At 39.4% G+C, this 15,683-nt stretch overlaps 1 protein-coding gene across 4 annotated transcripts in view; it reads left to right on the top strand.

Annotated features, from left to right (window-relative positions):
* The window catches only part of SLC12A1 (solute carrier family 12 member 1), a 54,963-nt gene extending 40,516 nt beyond the window's left edge, over positions 1–14,447 (top strand). For all 4 annotated transcript variants that reach the window (XM_087704202.1, XM_087704203.1, XM_087704204.1 and 1 more), the window contains 10 exons: positions 1,474–1,614; positions 4,195–4,301; positions 6,334–6,416; positions 7,628–7,771; positions 8,490–8,621; positions 9,307–9,418; positions 10,136–10,222; positions 11,568–11,703; positions 13,228–13,295; positions 13,487–14,447. In XM_087704202.1, the coding sequence (XP_087560328.1) occupies positions 1,474–1,614; positions 4,195–4,301; positions 6,334–6,416; positions 7,628–7,771; positions 8,490–8,621; positions 9,307–9,418; positions 10,136–10,222; positions 11,568–11,703; positions 13,228–13,295; positions 13,487–13,622 (1,146 nt within the window). In that variant the 3' untranslated portion in view covers positions 13,623–14,447. The remainder of the gene's footprint in view (positions 1–1,473; positions 1,615–4,194; positions 4,302–6,333; positions 6,417–7,627; positions 7,772–8,489; positions 8,622–9,306; positions 9,419–10,135; positions 10,223–11,567; positions 11,704–13,227; positions 13,296–13,486) is intronic.
* The last annotated feature ends 1,236 nt before the right edge of the window (positions 14,448–15,683 follow it).

Below are 15,683 nucleotides of genomic sequence, written 5' to 3' on the forward strand. Positions count from 1 at the left end.
GTCAAAAATGGGATTCATCGGCATATGTTTGTTTACGTAAAACATATCCACTCCGCTTCTAAATGTTGACAAAACATTTAGGGCAGCCAACAGTAATAAAACTCTCCAAGAAGTTCCAAAAGCTAATCTAATTTGAAACAAAATAATTGCAAAGCAAAACGCAGGGGGGGAAAGGAGAGGCATCTTGGAGTCTTAGTGGACAACCAGCTCAATATGAGCCAGCAGTGTGCAGCAGCAGCCAAAAGAGCCGATGCAATCCTAAATTGCATTAACAGAGGGATACAATCAAGACCAAGGGAAGTACTAATTCCACTATATAAAGCCTTAGTAAGACAAACACCTAGAATCCTGCATCCAGTTTTGGTCACCCCACTATAAAAAAGATGTTGAGACTCCAGAAAGAGTGCAGAGAAGAGCAACCAGGATGATGAGGGGACTGGAGACTAAATCATATGAAGAAAGGTGGCAGGAACTGAGCATGGCTAGTCTAGTGAAGAGAAGGACCAGGGGAGACAGGATAGCAGCCTTCCAATATTTGAGGGGGTGTCAAGGGGGTCAAGCTATTTTCCAAGGCACCTGAAGGCCAGACAAGGAATAATGAATGGAAACTGAACAAGGAGAGATTCAACCTGGAAATAAGGAGAAAATTTCTGACAGTGAGAACAATCAACCCATGGAACAGAAGTTGCTTTCGGAAGTTGTGGGGGCTTCTTGAGACTTTCAAGAAGAGACTGGACTGCCCTCCGTCAGGAATGGTGTAGGGTCTCCTGCTTGAGCGGGAGGTTGGACTAGATGACCTACAAGGTCCCTTCCAACTCTAGGTGACACTCTAGGTGACGTCAGGTGAAATTGGTAGCCGGTTATCGCCGAAGAGAATTGCAAGTTGTCTTCTCCACAGGGGAAACAAAAAAACAACAACACCCTCCACAATTTAGAATGCCCTTTCTTTGGTCCCCAATCTGCTGCTATATTCTTTTATGCAAAAACTCCAGGCCTAAATCCCCGGCTTAGGGAGGCATTCACGCAGAAATGATGAACTACGAACATTATACACTAGTTCATAGTATAGTTCACAGTTATTTTTTTTAAAAAAAAAATAACGGTGAATACAATACTTGGAGTCCAATTACCTTTGAGCTCCTCTACTAATCCTTCATGGTTTCACCGTTAATTAAAACTCTCCCAAAACGGGATTTTTCAAAATGGGCCATTTCTAGTTATATCACGAAACTTAAGTGGCTCACACAGATTGAAGGGGGAAATGAATGATTTGGACCAGCAAGCTTCTTTTCAAAAGATTGAATCTCTCTTTTTTTAAAAAAAAACAATCTTTTGTGGGGATCTAATTTTTTTTTCCCCCCTTGACTCACGTCGCAGCCCCTCACCGAGTCGATTCAGTCCCTCCCTCGAAATCACGCTATTGTGCTGGGCATAATGTGGAGCGCTTCTCTAATGCATGATTGTGTCACACAGGGCCCACGCAAGCTGTGCGTTACAGAGATGAATAGCGGCATGACAACCAAGCAGGCTTGGCTGGCGAAGAATAAAAGGAAAGCTTTTTACGCTGCGGTGGCGGCCGATAGCTTTAGAGATGGAGTCAGAAGCCTTCTTCAGGTGAGCTGTTTGAAGTGCGGCTTCCAAACAGCCTCCGGTACCCAACAATGTTGATTTATTCCAGTGGTGGGATTCAAAAAATTTTACTACCAGTTCTATGGGCTTGGCTTGTTAGGCGTGGAGTGGCTTGGTGGGCGTGGCAGGGGAAGGATACTGCAAAATCTCCATTCCCTCCCCACTCCAGGGGAAGGATACTGCAAAATCTCCCTTCCCTTCCCACTCCAGGGGAAGGTTACTGCAAAATCTCCATTCCCTCCCCACTCCAGGGGAAGGATACTGCAAAATCTCCATTCCCTCTGCACTCCAGGGGAAGGATACTGAAAAATCTCCATTCCCTCCCCACTCCAGGGGAAGGTTACTACAACATCTCCATTCCCTTCCCACTCCAGGGGAAGGATACTGCAAAATCTCCATTCCCTCCCCACTCGAGGAAGGTTACTGCAAAATCTCCATTCCCTCCCCACTCCAGGGGAAGGATACTGCAAAATCTCCATTCCCTCCCCACTCCAGAGAAAGGTTACTGCAAAATCTCCATTCCCTCCCCACTCCAGGGGAAGGATACTGCAAAATCTCCATTCCCTCCCCACTCCAGGGGAAAGTTACTGCAAAATCTCCATTCCCTCCCCACTCCAGGGGAAGGATACTGCAAAATCTCCATTCCCTCCCCACTCCAGGGGAAGGATACTGCAAAATTTCCATTCCCTCCCCACTCCAGGGGAAGGTTACTGCAAAATCCTCATTTCCTCCCAATCAGCTGGGAGTCGGGAGGCAGAGAATAGATGGGGCGGGGCCAGCCAGAGGTGGCATCTTCCGGTTCTCCAAACTACTCAAAATTTCCACTACCGTTTCTCCAGAACTTGTCAGAACATGCTGAATACCACCTCTGGTTTATTCATTAAGGTTTACAATTGGAAAGCATCATGGAAATGCAGAGAGTATCCTGGGGGCGCTGCTCTTTGTATTTTAGCTTACTTCGGGGAAAAACTCTGGTTTGAGGCAATGGATCTATGGGAAAAAGGAATCAATTCCATATTCTAGTCCCAAAGGTGCTTTTTCAGGAGGCAACTGGACTTCCTTGGATATATTTTTTTCTTTGAAGACATTTCACTTCTCATCCGAGAAGCTTCTTCAGCTCCGACTGGATGGTGGGAAGAAGCTTCTTGGATGAGAAGCGAAACGTCTTCAAATTTTAAAAAAAAACACCAAGAAACTCCAGTTGTCTCCTGAAAAAGCACCTTTGGGACAAACATGACCTGGATGACTGAGAATCTCTATAGATCTCCATATTCTAGTGTTTCTCCCCTTGGTAGCTTGAAGATGGGTGGACTTCAATTCCCAGAATTCCCCAGCTATCATGATTTGAAGGTGTGTAGATCTGGAATTCCACAGCCAGCATGGGAGTTGAAGTCCACCCATCTTCAAATTGCCATGTCTGAGCAATATTGCATGCTGGCTGGGGAATTCTGGGAGTTGAAGTCCACCCATCTTCAAATTGCCATGTCTGAGCAATATTGCATGCTGGCTGGGGAATTCTGGGAGTTGGAAGTCCACCCATCTTCAAATTGCCATGTCTGAGCAATATTGCATGCTGGCTGGGGAATTTTGGGAGTTGAAGTCCACCCATCTTCAAAATGCCAAGGTTGAGAAATGAATTCAATGAACAAGATCCTCTGTTAAACAGAGATGCTTTATAGGAATGTCTCATGCAATTGCCTACTACACTTATGTAATAGTACCAGTATTTTATATTGGCTCACAAAAGATATTTTATACAGTGAAATTAACACTTCATCTTCTAACATTTCACATGGGAAAAGAAGCTCGTTATCAGACAAGCAACCAGATGTTCTAATTGCTGTGAAATTAAACAATGAGTTTATGATCAGAGTATTAATTTGATTGCTACACATCAGATATAATGAGCGCACTAATGCTTCTGAAACAAGAGGCCACTGTATTTTCTTTTTTTTAAATAAAAAAATAGCTAAGCTGCCTTTTCAATCAGAAAGCACTCACGATTTTCAGGGGGAGGGAAAATCTAAAGAAGTGAAGTGGAAGATGTGCTTGTTTAAAAAAAAAATTCCAACTGTATTCAAAAATGGTTTACTCTCAAATAAGATTGAGAGTATCTTCAATGTAGTAGCTGTCCTATAAAAGACATTGTTTAGCACTTGCCCAATGTTATGGCTCTTTAAACATATAAACATCTTCCTTGCTTTATATTAAGGACACTCCTAGCATGGATTGTGTTAAAAAACAACCTCTCAACCAGTAGCTTTAAAATTATGTTGATCTAATTTTCAAAAGTTTGATTTTTTGAATCCAAAGGAATGCAAATGGATGCTACTCTAGTCAATTACATTTCTTGCCGTTTAAAAATCATTTTATAGCTGAGATGATTTTAGAACTAATCTTTATATGTGCTGCTTGGGTACAAGCATAAAGGACACTTGCCAGATAGATTTTAATCTTAATTCCCTCCAGAACATCACTGTACTCCCATAATATTTCGGCATCACTTCTGATTTTAGATAAACCTTGCACATGCCTTGTTTTAAACATTATATTTTATACTTGCAGGCCTCTGGTTTGGGAAGAATGAAGCCTAACACTTTGGTGCTTGGGTTTAAAAAAGATTGGAGACATGCCACCACCATGCAAGTTGAAAATTACACAGGCGCCATACAGTAAGTATGAATTTGGAAGTATACTTATTTGCATTTGTTTCATTTTATTTATTTAGTTTGTCAAACATGTAGGACATAACAGGTATAAGTATAAACATGGACGTGAGCACATGAAATGAGTACAAATAAATGGGGGCAGTAGGACAGGGACGGTAGGCACGCTGGTGCGCTTATGCACACCCCCTTCTAGAGCCGAGGTGGCGCAGTGGTTAAATGTAGCACTGCAGGCTGACTGCAGTTCAGCAGTTCGGCTGTTCAAATCTCACCGGCTCAGGGTTGACTCAGCCTTCCATCCTTCCGAGGTGGGTAAAATGAGGACCCGGATTGTTGTTGGGGGCGATATGCTGACTCTGTAAACCTCTTAGAGAGGGCTGAAAGCCCTATGAAGCGGTATATAAGTCTAACTGCTATTGCTATTACTGCTATTTTAGACCTCTTAGGAATGAGGTGAGGTCCACGGTAGACAGTTTAAGGTAGAAGCTGTGGGAGTTTGAGGAAGTAACAACAGAGTCAGGTAGAGCATTCCAGATGTTGACCACTCTCTTGCTGAAGTCGTATTTTCTGCAATCGTGCTTGGAGCTGTTTACTTTGAGTTTGTATCTGTTGCTTGCCCGTGTATTATTGAGGTTGAAGCTGAAGTAGTCATTGACAGGTAGGACGTTGTAGCAGACAATTTTGTGTACTATGCTTAGGTCAGACTGTAGGTGGCGTAGTTCCAGATTGTCCAAGCCCAACATTTCAAGCCTAGTGGCATAAGGGATTCTATTGTGAGCAGAGGAGTGGACTTCTCTTCTCGTCAAATACCTCTGGGCTCACTCAATTGTATTAATGTCCAATATACAGTGTGGATTCCAGGCAGACGAGCTGTATTCGAGGATTGGCCTGGCAAAGGTTTTGTATGCTCTTGTTAGCAATACAGTGTTACCGGAGAAAAAGCTTCGCAAAATAAGGTTAACAACTCTTAATGCCTTTTTGGCAATGCCGTTACAGTGGGCTCTGGGGCTTAGATCGTTTGAGATGACTACTCCTCGGTCCTTGACAGAGTGATATTATGCTGATAGGAATTAGAAACATCTGTAAACAGCTTGTTTTTTTTTAAAAAAAAGGGGGCTGATTTACAAAATTATTTTTGAACTTGCAATTCAAGATTCCAAACATCTTGAAGACGAAGATGGTCATTATTCCTTTCTATGCTCATGACTCACTGGAGAAGAGCCTCATGCTGGGAACGGTTGAGGGCAAAAGAAGAATAGGATAACAGAGAATGGGGTGGCTGGATGGAGTCACTAAAGCAGCGGGCGTGAGCTTAAGTGGACTCCAAAGATTGGTAGGGGACAGGAAGGCCTGGAGGAACATTGTCCATGGGGTTGTGATGGGTCGGACATGACTTCGCAACTAACAACAACAACAAAGCTCATGAAACGAAATAATGCTTATATGCAAGAAAAGACTACAATATGTTCTAGAAGTGTACAGTTTGAAAATGATTTAGAAATATTTCCAATTTCTTGAAACAGTACCTTGCATTACATCATTAAGGCAGCCAGTATTTTTTTCCCCAGACTTCCTTGCAGGTTCAAAGTATGTCTTTGTAAACATTTTTGAAGCAGACACTGCCTGCATTGTTCTTATTGTCATAAGTTCGATTCAAGTCAGTGGTGGGATTCAATTTTTTTTTACTACCGGTTCTGTGGCCGTGGCTTGGTGGGTGTGGCAGGGGAAGGATACTGTAAAATCTCCATTCCTTCCTGACTCTAGAGGAAGGTTACTGCAAAATCCCCATTTGCTCCCAATCAGCTGGGACTCGGGAGACAGAGAATATTTGGGGGTGGGGCCAGTCAGAGGTGGTATTTACCAGTTGTCTGAACTACTCAAAATTTCCACTACTGGGTCTCCAGAACTGGTCAGAACCTGCTGAATACCACCTTGGTTCAAGTTAACAATCATGGCTTTATAGTAAATGTTACTATTTCAATGCAGGTGTACCAATACTTTTTAAATAAGTTTTATTTTAATGTAAACTTTATTCCAGCGATGCATTCGACTTTGAATTTGGCGTGATAATTGTTCGAACGAGTCAAGGGTTTGATATATCGCAAATCCTTCAAGTTCAAGGTATGTCAATTTCAGGCCATTTCTTATGTTAATTATGCTTTCTGGGAACAAAAATATTCCCCTAATAATTTATAAACACGTGGATTCAAATTTCTTCCTTGAAAAGGATGGTGGAAGAATTCCGAGAGTGGAAATCCAGACATCTTAACACTGCCAAGTTTGAAATAGTTCTGATATAGTTGGTAGAGAATGCAATTCTGCTAATAGGTAGAAGCAGAATGCCACCTGTGGTGTGTGAGCTCCTGTAGCTGCCAGTTAGTTTTCTGGCTCCCTCCCAAGAGCTGATCATAACCTTTATGTCTTGATTCCCTCTATTGGACATGCTAGCCGAGGAATTATTTGACACTATTTGACAAACATATCCCCATCGCTATCCACTATTTGACAAACATATCCCCATCGCTATCTTGTCCTTTCTGCAGCTGGTTTGGAAAAAAAATCAACCTATTACCAGGAGGAATTAAATGGGGGAAGGGGGAACAGCAAAATGAAACTTTGCTTATGGAATAGGTCATTTTCTATGCTGTTCTTGCTTTAAAATGTTTAAATAGAATTTGACTTTTACCAAATGAACGAAGAATAAGATTTCTACTTCAGATATGTCAAACCTTAGCTAAAGGGAAACCAGAATTCATAAATTATTTTCAAGCTAAAGTTCCCAGTTGAGGTTTATTAACCAAAAAAAAAATGTACCTAAGGCAAATCCAGATGTTCAGGCAAAACATAATTAGACAAACTCAAGCCTATTCTTAATGCCATGTATAGACCAGGCTATTAAGTATGTATTTATGACTTTGTTTTTGCTTAAAATCAATGTTTGGTGTAGCTATAATAAAAAAAAATTGTAACCCTCTGCTGCCACCTGCTGTCATTTTTGTATGTGTGTCCACACAATTGATATTCCCACTGTTGCCAAAATACCATGAAACAAACTGCAGAAGTCAAATATTTGTGCCCGGTGCATGCATGTTTTCAATCTAAAAATGCATTTATGGATGTCCTGAGGCAGAAATTCATTACAGAATAAAAAAAAATGCTGAAGAAGCAGTGGCGTCTTCATTCGAGGGTGTCTGACAGGAGGCAATCATTAACAGGCGAAAAGGAAACAGAAAAGCTGATATCGGGGATAGAACAGTAATTGATTCCTATTCTTGTTTTTCTTGGACAATTCCTAAATAGTCACCCCCACCGGTTTTTCTTTTGGCTCACAGGGGAGCTGAAGAAGATGGAGCAGGAGAGACAAGCCCTGGAAGCAGCTCTTAAAGATAACGAATTTGAAGAACAAAATTATGGCCTTCGTAGATTCTTCAGAAGAGCCAAGAAGCTCCATTTTGCAAAGACGATGCCCCCAAAAGGTATACGCTTAAAAATAATGCATGCATAAGACCTGCCTGTAAGCTTTTTTCTTTTCCCGAAGAGCTGCTTCGAGAACAGACTGCTATTCAAAGTCACATTCGTCTATTGTAACAAAATCAACGATATTCTAGAAGCAGCTTAAAAAGCAGATTGATGGAAACCCAAAGCTGTCATAGATGATCAAAGAAGAGGAAGCAGTTCAGCAAAAAAATACAGATTTGCAAATTTTATGCAGATTTGTTTTCATAGAGAAGCAAACTGGGAAATATTGGTTATAGTCATAAGTTGGAAGAGATTGATATTAGTAAGGTAGAGAAGAATAGTAATAGTCTTTCGTTAATAGTAATACAGTCTTAGTAAATTATTTGACAGTGTTGTGGGAATTAGTTGTTAAGCAGAGTGATGGCATTGGGGAAAATGTGTCATTGTGTCTAGTTGTTCTGGCTTGCAGTGCCCTATAGTGTCGTTTTGAGAGTAGGAGTTGAAACAATTTATGTCCAGGGTGTGAGGGGTCTGTAGTTATTTTCACAGCCCTCTTTTTGACTCGTGCAGTATACAGGTCCTCCATGGAAGGCAGGTTGGTAGCAATTTTTTTTTCTGCAGTTCCAATTATCCATTGAAGCCTATAGCATTATTCAGCATTATTTACGTAACCGAAACAAAAGATGTCTACACTATAATTAAAGCTAACTTATCAGCTCATCTCTCTCCTTTCAGATTGCAGCATTAGCACCATCTCTTCAGTACACGTTGGGGAATTCAATCAACGGATGCTTGAAACTAGCGTTCAGTTTAAAAAGAAGCAAGGAAAAGGTTCCATCGATGTGTGGTGGCTGTTTGATGATGGAGGTAAGCCCCCCAAAGACCACCCCCCCACCTTAGGTACCAGGATCATGTAAAATCTTACAACCCTACTTAGGGACAAGGACAGGGGTGGGGTTCAAAAATTTTAGCAACCAGTTCTCTGCCCAGTTGCTGGGTGGGTGTGGCCTACTTGACCTCCTGCGCCATGGTGAGGGGGGCATTTTCACCCTCCCCAGGCTCCAGAGGCCTTCCTTGAGCCTCTGGGAGGTTGAAAACGGCCTCCCCGGGCTCCGGAGGCCCTTTGGAGACTGGAAATGGGCATGTTTCTGGACTTCCAGAACTTTTGGGAGGCCCATTTTTCACCCTCCCAGCTTCCGCATGGGCCCTACACTTACCTGGCATCCAAAACGGTCGACATGGTGACACCAACCAGTCCTTGCAACTAAAATTAGCATCTGGTTCGCCTGAACCGGTCAGAACCAGCTGAATCCCACCATCCTGTACCAGGATCATGTAAGATTTTACATCCCTATGTGAGAGGTGCAAAACAAGTAACCCAAAAAAATGTCATTAAAAAAAGACATTTTTAAAGTCGACCATCCATTTCAATATTAGTGTGTATATGTGGTGGTGGGGGGGGGGGTATTTTCCTCTTTCCTCTTAATTATGCAGTGTTCTGATTTGCTTCACTGGTGTGAATGTATAACTTGATCTGATTTTTTTCACCTAGGGTTAATCCTCTTAATTCCCTACATTCTGACACTCCGGAAAAAATGGAAGGATTGCAAACTGAAGATCTTTACTGGTGGAAAAGTTACTCGCCTTGAAGAAGAAAAGTTGATGTAAGAAAATCCAGCTCCTTATGCAGAGAATAAACCTTTACTGCTTCTTTGTCAGGCTCCCAAAAGCAAGGCATTTTGTGATTCTTCCAAGCAGATTGCGTGATTGTTCCTCATTGAAGACAGAATCCTGATGAACTCAAATATGCTACTACTATCCCCATAAAGGAATTATTAGGGAGGCAACATCTACACCCTCTTTCTCTTACACAAACTATCTGAACTAAGTTGCATTTTGCTCCTCTGGAATGCAGACCCTTTCTTCCTGGGATTCCGGAGCAAATTCTGTCACATTTCCAAAACTATTTGCATATATAGGAGGAAAGGAAGAAAATGATGTAGGCAAAGCGGTTTGAAATATCTAAAGCACTGTGTAACCATTAGGTAGTAGAAGTAAAACTTGGTTAGCTTATTTTATTGCAGAATTATTTTTTCGAAACTTTCGTTGTCCATGTTTCGGCTCCATGCCCTGCTAAAAAGTATTCTGGATTCTCTTTTATGTAGGCAGACAGAATGTGGTCTTGCAAGAACTGTATTTTATATATCAGTCTGCAATCTTAGTGCACTAATTTAATTCACTGTAAAAAAGTTGCATTTTGCAATCCAGGGCAAAAGATTATCTAGCAAAATATTGTATCCCATGCATACTGACTATAAGATATCACAAGTCAAGCTTTCTGAATTTTGGAATTACAACAGATTCCCTTTTTAATTTTTCAGGATGGCTTCACTATTAAGTAAGTTCAGAATAAAATTTGCCGACATTAATATAATTGGAGACATCAACATGAAACCCAATAAAGAGAGGTAAGCTTCAGCAAGAAGTGCAATTTTTTTAAAAGGGAACATATAAAAATGGAATATGTAAAATCTGCTCATGTTTAAGTCTTATTTTTCCATTTAGGAAAAAAATACCAAGCTAAATCATGGGTATTCGTTCTATTATTGCAGAGAAAATAGCAAACTGCCAAAGAAAAAATGATTTTTAAGGTAATATTGGAATAGCTGGGCGTTCCTGAAGCAGCCATTGACATCCACTTTCTTTTAAAGGATAATATGCTTATTACCTAAATAACTATAATCTGTTTTATTTCATTTGTACACACACGCATGCACACAAAATAACTTTAACCACTGTTGTTCTGTGAGGTCGTTTTGATGAATTGAAAGATACTTTATTCTGTCTTGAATTGTGGCTAATCATATGGCTATAAAGGCTATAATTTGTTTAGAAAATGTTAAATGAACGCCGTAATTGTAGTTTATTATCCCAAATGCAAGGGTAAGTACATGATTTGAATCCCGCCTGGCTATACTTCTGAGACTTTTCAGAGGCTTAAATATGCTACCAAAGTGCACTTTTATCAGAAATCAAGGTAGAGTGCAAGTTAAAATCTATTGTATCACATCCAAGTCTTTCTAATGCCATTATTTAGAATGTCTATACGAACTTAGTATTAGTTGTCTAGATCAGGGGTCACCAACCTTTTGGACCTCAGGGACCATGAAATCCATAATTTTAAATCCCGTGGACCACTAATATGTTTTTTTTAAAGATAAATATTATTTCATGCAATATAAAAATGCAAATAATTTTTCTGCGGACCACCAAAATTTTCTCATGGATCTCCAGTGGCCCACGGACCACCAGTTGGTGACCGCTGGATTAGATGTAGCCAATTTACTTCAACGTTAAATTTATTAGAACTAATTTCCAGAGATATCTATGTTACGTTTTATATGAAATAATTCCACTTATGTTCAATGGAATGGAGTTTGAATCTTACAATTAACAGCAATAAAAAAATAAAGCTAGTGTTATGGTATAATGCAAGCAGACATTTTCCAAAAAAAAGTCCTGCTTCTTGCTTATGCAACTATGAATATACTCTGCAGTACTGTGAAATTATTATGTATAACTTTATAATAAATCCAATATGGAATATAAAATGCAATGACGAAGATAAGCTTGAGAAAGTGTTACTGTGCTGCAATGGCTATGCCCACGCTTAAAACCTGATAAATACAGTTTAAAGATTTTTATAGAATTCAGCTATCATTCCACAGCCAAAAGCTTGTCCGATCTTAAGAATATCTGTAAAATGAAGAGTTAGAGCCCTGCTGTGAAGTCTCTTTATAATTTCTGTTCCAGCTGGAAATTCTTTGAAGAGATGATTGAACCATACCGCCTTCATGAAAGCTGCAAAGATTTAACAACTGCTGAGAAATTAAAGAGAGAAGCACCATGGAAAATCACTGATGCAGAACTGGAAGCATTCAAGGAAAAGGTAACCAGCCATACCTTTTAGTTACCTTTGACACTGTAAAGGAGCTATTTGAGAGAGAAGACAGGGCAGATAGATTACCGCCAGGGGAGGGGGATCCATAATATCCATGGTTTATATCACATGCTCTTTCAAACCAAATTTTACGCATAATCGTTTTAAAGCAATAACTTTGATCGAGATTATTCGTTTTAATAACACAAGAAACTCCTTTACTTGGAGAGAGCTTTTTATTTGGCAGAAACTTTACTTCAAACCTTTAGAGCAGCATTTCTCAAATCCTGGCGGTTTAGATGAGTGAATTTCAACTCTCAAAATTCCCCAGCCAGCATTCTGGGAGGTGAACTCCACCCATGTTCAAGCTGCCAAGGATGAGGAACACTTAACTTAGAAGAGAAGGCAATATTTCTTTAATTGCCCTGTAGCCTATGCTTCCCGAAATCTGTACAAGTAGTCCAGTGGTGGGATTCAATTTTTTTTAACTACCGGTTCTGTGGGTGTGGCTTGGTGGGCATGATGTGGCAGGGGAAAGGATACTGCAAAATCTCCATTCCCTCCCGATCAGCTGGGACTCAGGAGGCAGAGGATAGATGGGGGTGGGGCCAGCCAGAGGTGGTATTTGCTGGTTCTCCAAACTACTCAAAATTTCTGCTACCGATTCGCCAGAACTGGTCAATGTGCTAAATACCAGCTCTGAAGTAGTCCTCATTTAACAATCCTAACTGGGACCGGAATTTCCACCACTAAGCTGTGATCCTTAGGTCAGGACCACTTAGCAACAATTTCTGTGGTCCTTGTTCCTCATTAGAACTCACAGTCTCCTGGTTTCTAGGCCAGCACCTGAACAATTACCCCAACTGCGATTCACTCTTCAGGTGGTAGATGGGGAGAACATCCAATATAAGAGACACATAATCCAGTACTGAATTCTGCAACAATTTGTCATCCCACATCAAAGTGTTTGCAGAAAACATTAACTCTGAATCTTTTCTTTGCACTGCTCAAGCTCCAGTAGTGAATGTCAATTTGGGATATAAATACGTATATTAGCTGAATGGGACACTTAAGCTTCATTGTATATTCTCTCAACATGAAGGATAGCATTGTCTGGGATAGTTGTTAGAATAGGATCAGAGTAGGAATCAGCAGGATCATTGATCTGAGTGCAAGACTAATTGCACATTTTAAAAATCCTTCCAACTCTTAATTTCTTTAAATAAATTTATGTTCATAATTATTATATTCTGTAGCTATGAGTATTTCATTAGAGGTAAGATTAATATGGATTCATATTGATTTAATCAGAGAAAATAATTATCCAACAAAGCTGTTTCTTGCTTCCAATTTGCAAGTTACGTACTTCAATTTGCAAAAATCATAGCAATCAACAGATTTATCCGTAGACAGGCAGAATTGTACAGGAACTTATTTCAAAGTTATTCATAAAGAAGGATGTCTGGAATGTATTTTGGCTCAGGATGATAGAACAAATAATTTCTAACGTAATCAACTTTTGATTTTAAACAGAGTTACCGCCAGGTCCGTTTGAATGAACTCTTACAGGAGCACTCTCGAGCTGCTAATCTAATTATTGTGTAAGTTATATATTTTTAATTTGTTGTCCCTACTGAGACTTTGGAGCACAATTGTAAATTGAAATACAGTTATCTACAGTCCAAATTAGTTTTCTGTAGCTGTTTGTTTCCATCTGGTAATCCTATCCAAGGAGACTATTTATATACCAACAATGAGTATTACTAATACTTCCTCCTATTCAACTCAACAGGAGCCTACCAGTGGCAAGAAAAGGAATTATATCGGATTACCTCTACATGGCTTGGTTGGAAATCCTTTCCAAGAACCTACCTCCAGTTATGCTCATTCGAGGCAACCACAAAAATGTACTAACGTTTTACTCATAACTTCCCCCCTGAAGTCCATTACATGCATTCTGGACATAGCAATGGACTTAATATATCCAATAAGACTCCAAACAGGATATTTTGCTATCAGCATTTCCAAGTAAAAAAACAAATCATATCTCCAAAAAGGAGAGAAGAAATGAAAAACCAGGATTGACAGCGCAAGGTAAAATGGAAGAGAGTAACTTGGAAAGAAAAAAAAAGATCTGCATTCCACATTTCAAATCCCTCTTTAAAAATCTATATTTCATCACAAAGAAAGTCTCCTTGATGTCAGAATATACACTAACTTCCATTCCTATTATGAACACATTAGGTTTAATTACTGCAGTCCTGTGGTCCAGAATACCGTAAAACTTAGTTATGCAAAAACTTCCATTCTCCCCCAAAGAATCCAAAATGTCTGATTTCCTGTTCATTGCTATACCTGCTTACATAACTTCAAAGTTTTTGTTCCATAAATACATCTGGTTGTAGTTTTTTTTCTATTCATGATAGTGAAACTGGGGAGCAAAATGTCATGATTTATAAGGCATAACATATAATTTCAAATTATCACTTCAAGATAAGCTGGAATCATATTCAATCAACACTTAAGACAACTTTGAAAGCAAATATATGTGTACTAACCTAATTTTTTTAAAAAAAATCAGTGATATTGATTTCTTTAGAACTATAAATAAAAGTAAACTAGCACAGTGACTTGGTATAACTTAGAAATTATTTTTAATAATTTTTAATCTTTTTCTGACTGGTAAGAATATTTGAACTTGTATATTAATTTAATGTTAACAATAAAAATGAATCGCAGGTTTATCTCCACTGTATACTTTGATTTATTGATTTCTTTTGTTTCTATGTGGAAAAAAATCAGAGGCATCTTTATTAAATTTGTTGCAATACAAGCTGCACCAATCATTAGAAAAACTAACACATTCATCACAAATTAGTGTGCGCTAAAATTCCTATTATCCAAAGCATCATAAACTGACAACAAAAATATGTGGTTTTGTCATAATTCAAGTGATAAATATTACCAGCCATTCATAACATTTGGCACACAATGATCTTAGTATAGTTAATTTCATCTAAATAATCAGAGATTTTTTGAATTTTGATTAGACATATTTTATTAGATAAGATTTGTGTTACTGATACAGCATCACCAAACAATATTAGTTTTGTTTAGCATTCTTGGGAGCAGAAACTATTGGCTTTGTAATAAGAGACAGGAATGGATATAAATCCATTTATTCTTCTTGGAAAAAAAGCTCAGCATAATATACAGGATTGTTGGCGTAAGTATACAAAATCAAAATTATCAAAGGATATTTAACTAGTTTTGGGGGAAGTAGCGACAGAAAGTATTGACAAAAGACCCCAGAATTCAAAATGAGACAGCACATGGGAAACAAATATTATTTTAATCAACCTTTCTTGACCCAGTAGAACTGGAGTTCCAAGAATTATCGGGCAAGTCATAATTCAACATTTTGAAATTGCCTTTTGCAAGATACAAAGATAGGAATTCATAGTTTGCTGGCATGAATATAGTGTTTATTTCTGTTTATTTCTAGCGATGGTTTTTTTTTTTAAAGGTAGACAAATTCATACAGGGTAGCTCAGCCAATACTGTAATACTAAGAATACCCTGCATGTTGCCAATAGTGGACTTTTCAGGGGATTTACAGAACCTCAAGAAGCAGAGCCAGCTCAAGACCAACTTAGGCTGACCTGCTTTCAGGGGCTCTCTCCTTCAACTGGACTTACTCCAGGTGACTTACAAGGATGCACCCTTGCAATTTTGCCAGATTGATATGGGAGCCCACTGCATTTCCCCCCAAATGCCTTTGGGTTTGTTAGACTCCCCACTCTCTCCTACATCCATAGCCTGTCCAGGACAGCCATAACCATGGCATGCCCATATCAGCTTCTAAAACCAGCCAAGGCTGGTGAAGAGACTCAAGATAAAAGAAGCCTCCAACTGAGATGTTTGAAGGTTTAAACATTGGAAATTCAAATGATGCCTTGGTCATGGGTGCCTTCTATTGTTTAAGGAGG

The sequence above is a fragment of the Thamnophis sirtalis genome, unplaced genomic scaffold (genome assembly GCF_051295495.1).
Source record: "Thamnophis sirtalis isolate CommonGarterSnake01/CBP01778 unplaced genomic scaffold, rThaSir2_p1.2 scaffold_2, whole genome shotgun sequence".
Classification (NCBI taxonomy): Eukaryota; Metazoa; Chordata; class Lepidosauria; order Squamata; family Natricidae; genus Thamnophis; species Thamnophis sirtalis.